The sequence below is a fragment of the Mustelus asterias genome, chromosome 8, assembly GCF_964213995.1.
Source record: "Mustelus asterias chromosome 8, sMusAst1.hap1.1, whole genome shotgun sequence".
NCBI classification, from domain to species: Eukaryota; Metazoa; Chordata; class Chondrichthyes; order Carcharhiniformes; family Triakidae; genus Mustelus; species Mustelus asterias.
Genome location: NC_135808.1, coordinates 1,384,682 through 1,400,785, shown reverse-complemented (window position 1 = coordinate 1,400,785; position 16,104 = coordinate 1,384,682). Strand labels below are relative to the sequence as shown.

General features: G+C 47.8%; 1 protein-coding gene across 1 annotated transcript in view; it reads right to left on the bottom strand.

Annotated features, from left to right (window-relative positions):
- LOC144497614 (uncharacterized) overlaps positions 1 to 16,104 on the bottom strand; it is a 110,473-nt gene that overhangs the window by 23,715 nt on the left and 70,654 nt on the right. The window contains exons 10-14 of the mRNA XM_078219055.1: positions 6,883 to 7,369; positions 6,699 to 6,794; positions 6,374 to 6,607; positions 2,449 to 2,471; positions 2,236 to 2,351 (exon numbers count right to left, since the gene is read on the bottom strand). Of these exons, the coding sequence (XP_078075181.1) occupies positions 2,236 to 2,351; positions 2,449 to 2,471; positions 6,374 to 6,607; positions 6,699 to 6,794; positions 6,883 to 7,369 (956 nt within the window). The remainder of the gene's footprint in view (positions 1 to 2,235; positions 2,352 to 2,448; positions 2,472 to 6,373; positions 6,608 to 6,698; positions 6,795 to 6,882; positions 7,370 to 16,104) is intronic.

Sequence of the window (16,104 nt, the reverse complement as noted above, 5' to 3'; positions counted from 1 at the left end):
ACCACATTCCTCACAACATAAGACCCAGGAACAAGAGTGGGCAATTCAGCCCCTCGAGCCTGCTCCGCCATCCAATCCGGTCGTGACTGATCTTGTCTCAGCTTCAAGTCCATCTTCCTGCCCGTTCTCCAGAAGCCTTCGACCCATTGCTAATTAAAAATCTGTCTATCTCCTCCGATTTGCGTTCCGGTATCCACTGCACTCTGGGGTTGTGAATTCCACTGATTCACGACTCGTTGAGAAAAGTAATTTCTCCTCATTCCTGTTTTAAATCTGCTGTCCCCTTATCCTCAAACTATCACCTCTTGTTCTAGATTGCCCCACAAGAGGAAACATCCTCTCTACGTCTACCCTGTTAATCCCCTTTAGCATCTTATATGTCTCAGTTAGATCCACTCTCATTCTTCTGAGCTCTGGAGCGTGTCGGCCTATACAGCCCAACTTCTCTTCATTAGTTGTCACTAATAGTTCCGCACTAGAGTTTTCCAAGGACTGAATGACGGAGCTGACTTTCTTCCCACTGAAACCCCTGCACCATGTGTTGGAGACAGGGACCCAGACACCCTTAACTTAGACACTGTCACATTAATACTAATGAACAGAAACCTCTGCTCACACAAAAAAATCATTCTCAAAGCTGACTCGCAAATATTCATCTATATCTTAACATCCAGATATTTCAGGTCCAGTCCAATAAAAACAAATAATATTTGATATGAGGCCACATGTGAAGGTGGTTATTCAATGTGACTCTCCACAGTCAAACCTCTACCTTAATCCTCTCCCTGGATGTATAAAAGATAGTTCTCTAGAGTGAATGTCATATTTCCTCAAGGCAATTGAGAAAATGGCCTTTGCTGAACTTTCAGCAATTGGATTGCAATCCAGTGCTTGCTCCCCAGGTCCACAGTGAACACCAGCTGACTCTATCCCCCTCACCACTCCTCCTCTCTCAACAGGCAGACAAAACCTCATTCCCAGGCTTCCTGTCCTAACCTTGACCATGGACATGAGTCTGGCCCACAAGGTGGAGATGTATCAGGAGAATGAGGATTGTAGAGGGGGAAAGGTTCAGCTGGGAATGGAGGGTTTCCACTTGCTGAAGTTTGTAAAGTATCGATGGGTTCTGGAGGCAGTGCTTCACCTGACAGCTCCTGTATTGGGGATGTTTAGGGAGATGGTAGTTTCAGCAGACCAAGCTGAAAATGGTTTTTAGAAGGTGGATTAGGTGCATAAATTAAACTTTAGTTCTATTCAGGGATATTGTTAGTGACATTCCTTTCGAACTAAGTACTTCAATTTACTGGGTGGATTTTAAGACCTCCCCTGCAGTGAATTTGATGGTGTGGACATTTAATCAGACAGGAGGGTAGGGGCTGGGGCACTGCCACCACAATTATGTCTGTGATGGGAAGGCCCATGGATGGCCCGAAACGCTGCTGCTCCGATCGGAGCCTTCAACTCCCCCACCAACCCTTCCCTGTGGCGGAGGTCTGTCCATAATCATAAGCCTCAGGTGGGTGTTGTACACTACACTCGCTGGAGTTTAGAACAATGAGAGTGGATCTAATTGAGGGATATAAGAGGCTAAAGGGGATCAACAGGGTCGACGTAGAACAGATGTTTCCCCTTGTTGGACATTCGAGAACAAGAGGCCATAGGTTTCGGCTAAGTGATGGCAGATTTTAAACAGAAATGAAGAGGAATTATTTCACTCAAAGGATCATGAATCTGTGGAATTCTCTACCCCAGGGTGCAAGTGGATGCCGGAACACTAAACTATTTTGAGGAGAAGGATAGGTTTTTAGTTAGGAGCGGGATGAAGAGTCAGGGAGGTGGAGATGAGGCCAGGATGAGATCAGCCATGATGGTATTGAATGGTGGAGCAGGCTCGAGGGGCTGAATTGCCCACTCCTGCTCCTAGTTCTGATGGAGCAGCAGCAGCCACTGCCTCCCCTGTGACACTGCTGTTCAATAGGGATCCCGGATTATGATTGGCCAGCAGTTCTCAGTGGGCGGGACTTCCACACCCGGGGTTCCTGATCCTGGGGAAGGTCCCTCGCTGTCCTGCCGAGTGTCTGAGTGACCCTCGATGTGACAGATCCTCCCTAAAAACAGTGACAGCTCTCCAGACAAGAAACCCATTAAATATTACCCACTCTCTTTGATATTTAGATGTATAATGATTCAAATATCAGATATAAATCAGGACAAAGGAACTTATCTGAGTTTTACCAGGGTTAATGGAATCCAGCATTTCTCTCCACACTGGGTACAGGAAAGGGCCGTTGAATTTTTTGACGGACAGGACACCATCTGCCAGTGACAGCATTTTAACCTCATCACTAATCCTGTAAATATTAAAGAGTTGATTATAAATTGACCATAAACACTTTCCTGAGTAATTTCACCAACTTGCTCTGAGTTCCAGTAAAGTTCATGTCCTACCTCCTCTTTCTAGCTGCTTCCTCCTGAAAGAAACAAAACACAAATCTGAGTTGACAGAGACGGAATGTCTATATCCAGAAAGCAGAAATTCACATTCTTACAAGCTGCTGGGAATTGTCAATTCCCATTACTGCAGACATGGAATAGAAAGAGGATGTTACACAAAGGATAGTGAAGCACAGGAGAAAGGATTAAAAAGATTGACAGCAACTGAGAGGATTCAACTCACAGCAAAGATTGATCACCTTTACTGCAGAAAAGAGAAGACCTGACAGAGGTCTTTAAAATGATGAAAGGGGTCGGATTTGATCGATTCAGTGAAGATATTTCCACTTGTAGAGATTCCAGAAATAGGGATTTAAACATAATATAGTTTCAAATCAATCCAATCGGGAGTTCAGGAGAAACTTCTTCACCGAGAGAGTGATGAGAATGTGGAACTCACTGTCACACGGGGTGGAATTTACTCCAGTCTGTCACAGCAGCTGGCACGGTGTCCGGACAGAGGGAATCACACGAGAGGCCCCGTGTCAGTCTATCGATGGCAGGAAAACCTTCCGGGATTCAGTCGGAGTTAGGAAGGGGACAATGTGCTGAAGCCGGTGGCAAGCGGCAGAAATTTAAAATTTTCAAGTCAAGTTACTACCCATGGATTGGATTTTATGGGGCTCCGCAGTTCACATCTCACCCCCCCACCCCAGCGAAGAACGCTGTGGGGAACCCGCCCGGGGGTAACAACTACTACTTAGCAGACATTTAACAGGCTGTTGGCCCTTAGGAGGCTGGAGATGAGATTTCTGCCACTCTGGGACAGTCCAGACTGAGAGAACTGCTGATCGATCATCGGGCTCAAGGTCTTAATGTACCGGAAACCCCATCGGAGAGAGTTAACACTGCCGGAACCGCACTCGGGTGATGAGGAGACATGATCTGATGATCAGAATTTTAAAGGTGCTTTGCTGGTCATTGAGAAGGGTGAGTCCATAAGGAGAGTGAATGATGGGTTTGTGGGGGGTGGTTTCACCTTGGCATTCCCTCCAATTGGCCCAAGGGAACAGTGAAGTCCCCAACCCCCCGCCCCAGCCCATTGAGCGAAACTGTCGAGTTGGCTACTTGGCATGGGCCTCTCAGGGCTGAGGCCCTGAAGTTGGCATTTGCTACCCACTTAAGGTCCCCATCTGTCAACAGGTGGGCAGGATATCCAACACCACCCCTGCCGCTGGTGTAACTGTGTGGGGGCAGGTCGGAGGTGAGTATTTTACATACCCCACCCACCCTCGAACCCGCTGGTGGGGGAGGATAAAGTCCAGTCCACGGAGTCACTGTGTGGAAGTTAATGAAGGTGATGAGTGTCTCACACCCCGGCTGCAGAGCTGGTGAAAGCCTCACACTGACACTTAACATAGAATCATAGAATTCCTACATTGCAGAAGGAGGCCATTCGGCCCATCAAGCCTGCACCAGCAACAATTCCTCTGTGGCCCTATCCCTGTAGCCCCACATATTTCCCCTGCTAGTTCCCCTAAGCCCAAGGGGGAATTTTGCATAGTCATTCCCAACCTAACCCGCCCATCTTTGGGCAGTGAGGGGAAACCGGAGCACCTGGAGGAAACCCATGCAGACACGGGGAGAATGTGCAAACTCCACACAGACAGTCACCCGAGGCTGGAATGGAACCTGGGTTGTTGGCACTATAGAACATAGAACGTTACAGCGCAATACAGGCCCTTCGGCCCTCGATGTTGCGCCGACCAGTGGAACCAATCTAAAGCCCCTCTAATCTACACTATTCCAATATCATCCATATGTTTATCCAACAACCATTTGAGTGCTCTTAATGTTGACGAGTCCACTACTGCTGCAGGCAGGGCATTCCACGTCCTTACTACTCTCTGAGTAAAGAACCTACCTCGAACATCGGTCCTATATCTCTCACCCCTCAATTTAAAGCTATGTCCCCTCGTGCTAGCCATCACCATCCGAGGAAAAAGGCTCTCACTATCCACCCTATCTAATCCTCTGATCATCTTGTATGCCTCTATTAAGTCACCTCTTAAACTTCTTCTCTCTAACGAAAACAACTTCAAGCCCCTCAGCCTTTCCTCATACGATTTTCCCACCATATCAGGCAACATCCTGGTAAATCTCCTCTGCACCCTTTCCAACACTTCCACATCTTTCCTATAATACGGTGACCAGAACTGTATGCAATACTCCAAATGCGGCCGCACCAGAGTTTTGTACAGTTGCAGCATGACCTCCTGGCTCCGAAACTCAATCCCTCTACCAATAAAAGCTAACACACCATACGCCTTCTTAACAACCCTATCAACCTCGGTGCCAACTTTCAGGGATCTATGCACATGGACACCCAGATCCCTCTGTTCATCCACACTACCAAGTATCTTACCATTAGCCCAGTACTCTGTATTCCTGTTACTCCTTCCAAAGTGAATCACCTCACACTTTTCCGCATTAAACTCCATTTGCCACCTCTCAGCCCAGCTCTGCAGCTTATCTATGTCCCTCTGTACCCTGCCACTTCCCTCCGCACTGTCTACAACTCCACCGACTTTAGTGTCATCCGCAAATTTACTAATCCATCCTTCCACGCCCTCCTCCAGGTCATTAATTAAAATGACAAACAGCAGTGGCCCCAAAACAGATCCTTGCGGTACACCACTAGTAACTGAACTCCAGGATGAATATTTCCCATCAACCACCACCCTCTGTTTTCTTACAGCTAGCCAATTCCTGATCCAAACCACTAAATCACCCTCAATCCCATGTGTCCGTATTTTCTGCAAAAGCTTACCATGGGGAACCTTATCAAATGCTTTGCTGAAATCCATATACACCACATCAACCGCTTTACCCTCATCCACCTCTTTGGTCACCTTCTCAAAGAACTCAATAAGGTTTGTGAGGCACGACCTACCCTCCACAAAACCGTGCTGACTATCCCTAATCAAATTATTCCTTTCTAGGTGATTATAAATCCTATCTCTGATAATCCTTTCCAATACTTTGAGGCAGCAGTGCTAACCACTGTGCCACCGTGCCACCCCTATATCAGGAAGGGTCATCATAATAAGAACCAATCAGGCAGCAGAGGGCCTCCCCCTGGATCAATGATTGGAGGTTTGTGGGTGGCAGCCCCACTCACCAGAGCTGTTGACCAATCTGAGGTTGTAAACTCTTCATTGCTCAGCAGTGCCACTGCAGTGGTGGTGGCTGTTCTTGGTAATGCACCCATTAGAGACCCAGGATCACAGAGGGACCCAGGCAGAGGTGAGTGATGGAGGCAGGGAGTGGTGGTTGTTGGGGAGGGTGATGGGGGTCAGCAGCAAGGGCAGAGGGTGGCTCTCACTGCCCCTGCCCCCGCTTCGTGATTCCCGATTCCTCAAACAGGCAGTGAGTGCAGCTGAACAAGGGAATTCCCACCACATCCTCACCCCCTGGACATTTAGTAACACAAACGGGGTTCACTTTTCGTGCTTCCCGTGCGGTAAGATCCCTGCCTGCTGCAGGGTGAATCCAGTGGGATGAGGCCCTTATGTAGACATTAATTGCCCTCTTATGGGGAAAACTGGCTGCAGTCAAACTGTCCACAAGACTTCCCACCACAGACTTAATAGGGGTAGAAGCAGCAGAAACCCCACACAGTGTCATTCCCATGACCCCTACCCCCTACCCCCAACCCCCAGCCCAGTGACTAAATGTTCTCTGGGTGCAGTCGGATTAAATTCCACCCACCCAGTGAAGCCAGGGATACATTTAAGGAGAAGCTGGATAAACACATGAGGGAGAAAGGAACAGAAGGATATATTGACATGGGGAAATGAAGTAGGATGGGAGGAGGCTCGTGTGGATCATGTTGTGACTGTGAACTTTCACTGAACTAAACTGAAATATAATCCCTCACCTTCAGAAACATCACTCCGTCTTTTTGTTCCAACTGTTTTTCCAACTTTGAGAGTTTTTCCTTAATCGAATTTAAATTCTCCTGAATTTCACAAAGATTTTCCTCCATTGGTTTTAGAATTTTTTCCTCTTCTTCCCTGAGATCTCGGATTAAACGCTGCTCTTTCTCAGTGAGAATCTGGTGCATTTTCGTGAACTCGGATGTGATGTGGCTCTGCTGACTGATCGACTGTTTCTATCAGGAGAAAATTAAAATAATATGTTTCTGTAATAAATACAACAAAATAATGAATTAAGTTTCGAAGATCAGCACAGGGAGACTTTACCCTAATTTGGGAAATCTTCTGTTTCTGCTGCTGCTCCATTTCTAGAACCGTCGATTTCTTCTCTGTGAGAGAATCTAAGGAAGATTTCACCCCATCCTGGGATTGGGAGAGAAAATCACAAAATAAGTGTTAGACCCTGAAAATGTGATCAAATAATCAGGTGATCAAACCTGTTCCCTTTTACCTTGTAGATTTCAGCAGCTTCTTTAACCGGCAGGAAGTTGTGAGATTTGTGTTCCCGAGAATCTCTACAAATCACACAGATCAATTTCTTGTCAGTTTCACAAAACAGCTTCAGTTCTTCCTGATGTTCCTCGCAGTGAAGTTTACTTTCCTTCTCTTTCCGATTCAGCTTCAACTTTCGAGCTTTCTCGGCCAGATTCGCGAAGGCCCGATTTACCCTGAGGTTTCCTTCAGGAAACTCCTGTCTACATTCCGGGCAGGAGTTTATCTCCTTCTTTTCCCAACACTGGGTGATACAGGAGCGACAGAAGTTGTGTTCACACTCCAGTGAAACCGGATCGGTGAAGAAATCGAGACAAATGGGACAAATTACCTCCTCAGTCCAACTTTCCTCCTGCTGTGTGGAAGCCATGTTCACACTCAGCACTTCCTGATTCAAACCACTTTCAGTTTCAATGTTCCTGCGCTGCTGCTGAACACATTCAGTTCAGTAATTCACTCATGATGCTGACTGTCATACTCAGAGCGTTATCATTGTACACTAATCTATTTCCACTTTCACAGAGTAACCAAATCCAGATCAGAAGTCAGGAGAAACAGAATGAGAGGGCTGGAGGAGAATAATTAAAGTAAGAAGTCTCACAACACCAGGTTAAAGTCCAACAGGTTTATTTGGTATCAAATATTAAACACAGAGGGGGAGGGTGAAAGTCCCTGGAGGGTTGGGCAGTGGGAGGGGCTGGAAAGAGGATGGGAGGAGGTGGAATTTTAACCCTGTGAGTGACAGGAATCGTGCTGCTCTCCTTCATATACTTCTCCCTCAAAGAAACTGCTCCTCCCCAGGAGTGGATGTCTAAGATGTGTTTAAACATGTGGGACACATGAATTGAAATGTATTGTACAATGCATCATGTCCTTTAAATCCAGAATGATGATCATTCTCTCACTGCTCACTTTGAGAGAGACATGTGGCTCTGTCTCATTCGACTGGAATCGTGCAGATTATAACAGGGAATTTCTTTCTCCATTGACAAGCTGGGAGGAATTTTCCGATATTTTTTCAAGGTGCCACTTTCACCTCATCCGGGGAGAAATCCGGGGAGAATCCCGTCGGTGTCACCAGTGAGAAAAATCAACATATTTTCAGTCACTTCATTTTTTTTTCACGGGTTTCACACTTGTGGTGACCTGCCTCTGATTTGCTCGCCCCAGAATAACTTGATTTTAGCAATCTGGGTGTGGGGGGAGGGCACCTTTTAAACGCCTCCCCAGCACTTATTCCAGGTCCAATCGGGGACATGCAGCCAGGGCTCTCTAACGATCAGACAGCCCCACAATTCTCTGAGAGAGCCTGCACCAAGATGCTGGATGGGGTGGAGCAGAAGTGTGACATCCTCAAACCTCACAGGAGCAGACCGTCTGTCAGCAAGGTCACCAACCCCGTGTGGGAGGCAGTGACAGCGATAGTGAGCGCAAGCTCACTGCATTAGAGGACAGGATTCCAGCGCAGGAAGATGATGAATGACCTTCTTCATGCAGCCTGGGTAAGTAACCCATCTCATGTGTCCACCTGCACCCCTAAAGACAATTTCCGGGTTCCCCCACATCCAGGGTACTGTTGATTGGACCCAAGTGGCCATCAAGATCCCAGCCAGCCAGACGGGCGCCTTTATCAATAGGAAGGGGTTTCACTCAATGAATGTTCCGATAGTTTGTGACCACAGGACCCAGATTCTACAGGTCTGTGCAAGGTACCCTGGCAGCTCTCACGATGCCCACAAACGGAGCCAATAACAAGTGCCAAGATCTCCACTGCTCCAGCTCATCTTGATGGATGGTTGCTTGGTGACAAGGGGTGTCTCTTGATCAGGTAGCTGATGATGCCTCTCAGGCACTCAAGGACAGGGGCAGAGGAGAGATACAATCACTGCCATGTCTACGCAAAGTAAAGTAAAGTTAAAGTTTATTTATTAGTCACAAATCAGGCTTACATTAACACTGCAATGAAGTTACAGTGAAAGTCCCCTAGCCACCACATTCCAGTGCCTGTTTGGATCAATACACCCAAACCAGCACGTCTTTCAGACTGTGGGAGGAAACCGGAGCATCCGGAGCAAACCTACGCAGACACGGGGAGAATGTGCAGACTCCACACAGACAGTGACCCAAGCCGGGAATCGAACCCGGGTCCCTGGCACTGCCTCACAGCGCCAGGGAGGGTGATGGTGGAGAGGACAATAGGTCTGCTGAAAATGAGGTTCCAATGCCTGCACCGCTCCAGGGGGTGCTCTGCAATATCCGGCAGAGAGAGTGTCGCTCAGCGTTGCTGTCTGCTGTACTCTGCATAATTTTGCTCTCTCTGGGGGAACCACTGGACCAGGAGGATATGGAGACAGGGTCACCTTCCTCAGGAGGAATCCAATGAAGACTCAACTGCAGATCCCAGGCAGGCAGAGGGTGAGGACAAAGAGGCTGAAATGAGGAGCCTTCAGGGAGGCTGGGACATCAGGAAGGCCTTGATTCAGTGTTCCTTCAGATAGGCTGCCAAGGTGTGTCTTCCGTCTGAGACCAAAGACACTGAATCTTTCCTAATCATCTCACACAAAACCAGACCGCGAACCCAATGTCACGTCACTGCCTCAGTAATACCGTTTGCTGCCCCAAATGCATTTCACTGGGCACTGATCAGGCAAAACACCCATTGAATCATCGAATACACAGGACACTCAGGGCTTGTGAGCAAAGTCATCATTTTTCTTTCTGACATTTTAGTGAAACAAACAAAAAACTTTCAATCTGAACTGAGTCAAACACAAGTGATATTTACAAAAAGACACCAGCCACCAGTGCAAACCCATTGCTGTGCTCACTGTGTCTCACACTGACATTTACGGGTGCTACGTCTTGCTGCCTCCCCTCCCCCCTCGCTGGCAGCAGCGTTAGAGGCAGATTGCTGACTGTGGTGTCCTGGTGGCGTTGATGACCTTGGCGGTTGTCCTCTGGCCGGCAGGGCCTGTGCTGGCTCTCCGTCTGAGAGGGTGCACTCAGCAACATGGCTGGCAGTGCTCAGTTACCGTGACTCTGAGGATGGTACGGTGACTGGCAGAGAGGCGGAGGAGCTGCTGTCCTCACCCAGGGGGCCACAAAATGAGCCCACAGAGTCGGCAGGCAGCTCATCGGCCTTTGTGAGGCGTGTCTGGACCTCCCAGCTCAGCACCATCTGAGAGACTGGGTGTCACATCTTTGCTGCTTAATGATGACTTCAGAGTCTCATCATCTGCCTCGGATTCAGCGCGGTCCTGGTCTTCAGCAGTCCTCTGACTGCCAGCACCCTGGGCACTCCCTGACTCCACCAGCTTCTGAAGTGAGTGTGGTGTCCCCTCACCATTGTGCACAACCAACTGAGCTGACCCACTATTGCCCACTGATGTGCCAGTATCTGCGCTGATGCTCGGTGCTGAGAGAGTGTGTGCTGCTAGTGGGTTTTCCATCAGTGCCTGCTCCGGTGCCAACGGAGATTGTTGGCCTCCTGGCTGCTTCAGGCCACCCCACCTCACCAAGAAGACTGGTGGGACCATGAAATGTGGCTGCTTCTGGTCCTGCCCACCGTGCATTAAATTCAGGCCAAAGAATAAAGGAAGCAGCAATGGAGATTGGAAAACTGATTGGACTAACCAGGAATTAAATATCCAGTGAATAAACAGAATTATACAACAGGCAAAATTAAAAATGAAACAGGATAAATCCAATTTGTCTAATTACCGCCCCATCAGTCTCCTCTCAATAATCAGCAAAGTGGTGGGAGATGGATGTGATCGACAGAGAAATCAAATGACATTTTCTCACCGATAACTTTCTGCATTCTTGAGAATGAGAAAAGTGCAAATTCCATTCTCCAACACCTCCAGATCGAACAACTGATGTGGGAGGAATATGTCTTGTGATCTGGGTGGCACAGTGGCACACTGTGGTTAGCACTACTGCCTCCCAGCGCCAGGGATCTGGGTTCGATTCTGGTCTTGGGTGACTGTCTGTGTGGAGTTTGCACATTCTCCCCGTGTCTGCATGGGATTCGTCTGGGTGCTTTGGTTTCCTCCCACAATTCAAAGATGTGCGGGTTAGGCCATGCTGAATTGCCCCTTCGAGTCCAATGATTTCTAGTTTAGGGGGAGAAGTGGGGTAAATGCGTGGGGCTATGGGGATCGGGGATGGGCCTGGATAAGATGTTCTGTCGGACAGTCAGTGCAGACTCGATGGGCCGAATGGCCTCTTCTGCACTGTAGGGATTCCATAATCTTTACCATCCAGTAGAGGAGGCAGACAGGATCACAAGACGACACTGCCCAATAACAGAGGAGTTTTATTTTTAAACAGGATTCTATCTGTGATGTGTTTTGAGATGTGTTGAGATCAGGAAACATCGATATGAATATAAATTCTTTCTTCTTGATTTCTTCAGTATTTATCCTCAGGGTCAGCTCAGGTTATGTGTTCAGCAGGGTGTGGGGTTTGATCCCACATCTTTCACACCCTACTAGGTTTCTATCTGAATCGACTCCAAGGCCCAGAATTTCCAGTCCCGCCTGTCCAGGGAGCGGAAATTCTGACCCGAAGTTAACAGAACTTTTAATGGTGCATTAAATTGTCAGTCCCACCCACTCCATTTCCCACGGTGGGCAGAACTGGAGCTTTTGGGCCCGAGATTCTGTCACCAGGTAAACTGGGCATGGCTGCACCAAGCAGTCTCCAGATCTCCTTCATCCATCACTCCTGTTCTCACTCACCTACACTGGCTCCCTGTCCAGAAACAATTCAATTTCAAAATGATCATCCTTGCTTCCAGATCCTTCCATATCCTCATCCTTCCCTATCTCTGGAACCAGCTTCAATCCTCCAAGCCTGTCTGGTATCGGTCCTCCTCCCTTTTTGGCCTTTTGTTCTTCCCCAGTTTCCATCGCTCTCCCACTGCCAGTCGCGTATCCAGCTGACCAGACACTCCGCTCTCGAATTCCCTTTCTAAACATCCTCGCCTCTCGACCTCACTTTCCTCCTTGAAGAACTCCATAAATCCTCCATCTTTGACCAGGCTTTTCCTCGTCTGGCCTCAATCTCCTGATGTGTCTCAGTGTCACATTGTGTTTGATAATGATCTTGTGAAGCACCTTGGCACATTTTACTCCGCTGAAGCTGCCGTCCAAATGGAAATTGCTGTTGTTTGATTCAGATCCTGGGCTAAGGGCTGAAGTAAGAGTCTGACACAAACCTCGGGCATTGTCTCTGATCATTCACTAACTTTGACCTAAAGTCTCTCCCAGGCAACCCTCAGAAATAAATTTCACATCCTCAGCACTAATTCTGAAGCTTATTTAACTGTCGAATGTTGAGCTTGCTTTTACCGGGCGATGGGTGATTTCATCATCCAACCTGGTGATTTTGGGCAGGATTCTCCCAAGACATGGAAACGTCTGAACTGAGCTGAGGGCTGGACCTGATGATGAGATCTTAGAGTTTGAGGCCAGGAATGGTACAAAATCTCTGCATTTTACAAACTCATTGTGAGACCAAAGTGTTTTTGAGGCCTGATCAAAGTGGTCAACAGGCAGCTAAATGTCATCTGAAATATCTGTTACCAGAGCAGGGACATCAGCAAACAAGAGTTTCCTTGGGAGCCGTTCTGTGATCTTTCTGGGAGCCTTGAGCCTTTACAGGTGGTGATTCTACAGTGTAAAAGTTTCCTGATCTTTGTACAGCTCACTGTTACCAGCTTCAGTCTTAAATTGACTGTACAATGAACTGAATGAGAAAGTTAGAATCTGGAATGAATTCTCAATTTTACCACCAGACACAAAACAAGTGTTTGTGAATCAACCGCGGGTTTCCCACCCAGCACGGCAGTGAAAATGAAAATCCCACTCTTCAAGCTGAATATCTACAGTGAATGTTTATGCATTTATATTCAAGAGTCAACATCTAAGCATTTATACCTACCGCTGTTTCAAGTTCAATAGTAAAATGAACACAAAACACATATTTACATTTCAGTCATATCAGACTCAATTCTAACCACCATGCTGGATCATTCAAAGGAACATTGTGGCTTTTCTGGTCACTGACAAAACATAAAGCTTTACTATGGAATTGCCACCGAATCTGTTGTTTTTTTTTGCCAATGCATTTTTACCATTGAATTATTGCTTTAGTTAACTTCAGCTGTATCTAATACCCACACACCCCAATCTCCATTTTTAAAACCTTTGTTTATATCTGAAAATTTAACCCATTCTTAGGGCAGGCACCAAGTTGTCTGCACCAATAATTTTCTCCACCAAATAAAATATGATGATAAAAGCAAAATACTGCGGATGCTGGAATCTGAAACAAAAACAGAAAATGCTGGAAAATCCCTTCAGATCTGACAGCATCTGTGGGGAATAGAGCCAACGTTTCGAGTCAGGGTGACCCTTCATCAGAGATCTGACACCTTGATGATACAGTAACTATTGTTATGAATTGAGGGATTGTTCGGACACAATGTCCCCATCAGGAACAGTGGCAGGAAGAGACTCCATCATATATTTCACATCTGAATTTTTAAATGAACGAGCAGTATGGGGAATAGGATGATGTGGATAGTTCTCTCTGAGAGGTGCGCAGTTACAATGATGGGCCAAATATCTTCCATCTGTGCTGTCCCAGTCTGAGCTGTAATTCAGAGGGCAACTGGGCCCCACGTAAAAGCCAGGCTCAGGGTGCAGGTCACACACATAACTCCCTCCAACAGAGTGATTGACAAAACTTCTGGGGTCTAAAATAATCTCGATATTGTTAGAGAATTGGGCTTTATGTGACCAAATTCTCAATCCTTATCAAACATTTCTTCAGTTGGTAAACCTAAAGAGGTCACAGCCCTGGTGCTGAGATTCTGTATTAGAGACCATTGCCTTGATTTATTTCTGCTTGCAATAACACAAAGGAAGAAAGGACATGAATTACAAAGCAGAATCCATTGTTCTTTCTGAGGTAATGCAAGCCTAATGTGGACTGACTTGGTCTCACCTCAGTGCGAGGGTGAGGGATTTACCTGCAGGATGGGCTTCTCTCTCTCCCAGTGAGCTTGTGGTGCATTCCTGTACACCACATCCAACTGCAATAGCAGTTGCTCCTTGAAAACATCCTGCAGGCAACTGCCTCACAATGCCAGGTGGCACCTCCCCAGCTGGAGGCCGCTGTGATTTCCTACTGAGTGACTGGGGTGGGGGTAGGGGGGGAGGGCAGTGAAATGGAGGCCTTGGCGATCCCCAAAGAAGCCATCCCCTACAGAAAGCCCTCCATATACACAGGATCTGCTCAGATGAGGAGGATCGCAACAGGCACCTACCGACGCTGAAAGACGCCCTCATACAGAGCCTTCAACATGTCATCGATGAAGACGAACATCTCACCAATGCCATCCCCACACCCCCACTTCTTGTCTTCAAATAACCGCTCAACCTCAAACAGATCATTGTCCGCAGCAAACTATCCAGCCTTCAGGAGAACAGTGACCACGACACCACACAACCCTGACACAGCAACCTATGCAAGAACAAAGAACAATACAGCACAGCAAGACGTGCCGGATCATCGACACGGATGCCATCATCTCACGTGAGAACACCATCCATCAGGTACACGGTACATACTCTTGCGACTTGGCCAACGTTGTCTGCCTAATACGCTGCAGGACAGGATGTCCCGAGGCATGGTACATTAGCAAGACCATGCAGACGCTATGACAATGGATTGAATAACACCACTCAACAATCATCAGGCAGGACTCTTCCCTTCCAGAGGGGGAGCACTTCAGCAGTCACGGGCATTCAGCCTCTGATCTTCGAGTAAGCGTTCTCCAAGGCGGCCTTCACGACACACAATGCAGAATCGCTGAGCAGAAACTGATAGCTAAGTTCTGCACACATGAGGACGGCCTCAACCGGGATCTTGGGTTCACGTCACACAATCTGTCACCCCCATGACTTGCCTGGGCTTGCAAAATTTCACTAACTGTCCTGGCTGGAGACAAAACACATCTCTTTAATCTGTGCTTAACCCTCTCGCCACTCATTGTCTGTACCTTTAAGACTTGATTACCTGTAAACACTCACATTCCAACCATTATTTTGTAAATTGAGTTTGTGTCTGTATCTGTCCTGTTTGTGAACACGATTCCCACTCACCTGATGAAGGAGCGACACTCTGAAAGCTTGTGCTACTAAATAAACCTGTTGGACTTTAACCTGGTGTTGTGAGACTTCTTAATATTGTCATTGGCAGAGTTCAACTTTCACATTGAAAATAAATTGCTTCACTTTGGGAATGTTTATTTACAATTAGATTCTTGATCTTAAACAAGGAATTAAAAAGTGACCGACAAAAAAAAACTCAGCAATTCCCCCAATGTCAGCAGCAGTCAGCAGCCCAGAACCAAACTGGCAGCATCCAAATGCATCAGGGAAGCTGCTCCCTCCCTCCAGAGGCAGTTCACAGAGACACTGAAACATCCAACTCAATCCCCAGCCTGGAAATGGGAGTGGAAAATGCTGCAAAGACACAGCTCACTCGCTATCAGCTGTGGAGACAGAGAGAGAGAAGCCAGGTTAACATTGCGGCTCGAAAGCCTGTCTGTGAACTGGGAGCTGAGAGATCAGCAAGGATCAGTGTGGAGCTGGGGGCAAGAAGGAGGGGGAGTGACCAATCACAGCCTCTGTCTCTCCGGGCCGCTCACTGATCCTCCAATCACATCCTCTGTCTCTCCGGGCCGCTCACTGATCCTCCAATCACAGCCTCTGTCTCTTGGGGCCGCTCACTGATCCTCCAATCACAGCCTCTGTCTCTCCGGGCCGCTCACTGATCCTCCAATCACAGCCTCTGTCTCTCGGGGCCGCTCACTGATCCTCCAATCACAGCCTCTGTCTCTCGGGGCCGCTCACTGATCCTCCAATCACAGCCTCTGTCTCTCGGGGCCGCTCACTGATCCTCCAATCACAGCCTCTGTCTCTCCGGGCCGCTCACTGATCCTCCAATCACAGCCTCTGTCTCTCCGGGCCACTCACTGATCATCCAATCACAGCCTCTGTCTCTCGGGGCCGCTCACTGATCCTCCAATCACAGCCTCTGTCTCTCGGGGCCACTCACTGACCCTCCAATCACAGCCTCTGTCTCTCGGGGCCAGTCTCTCCAGCCG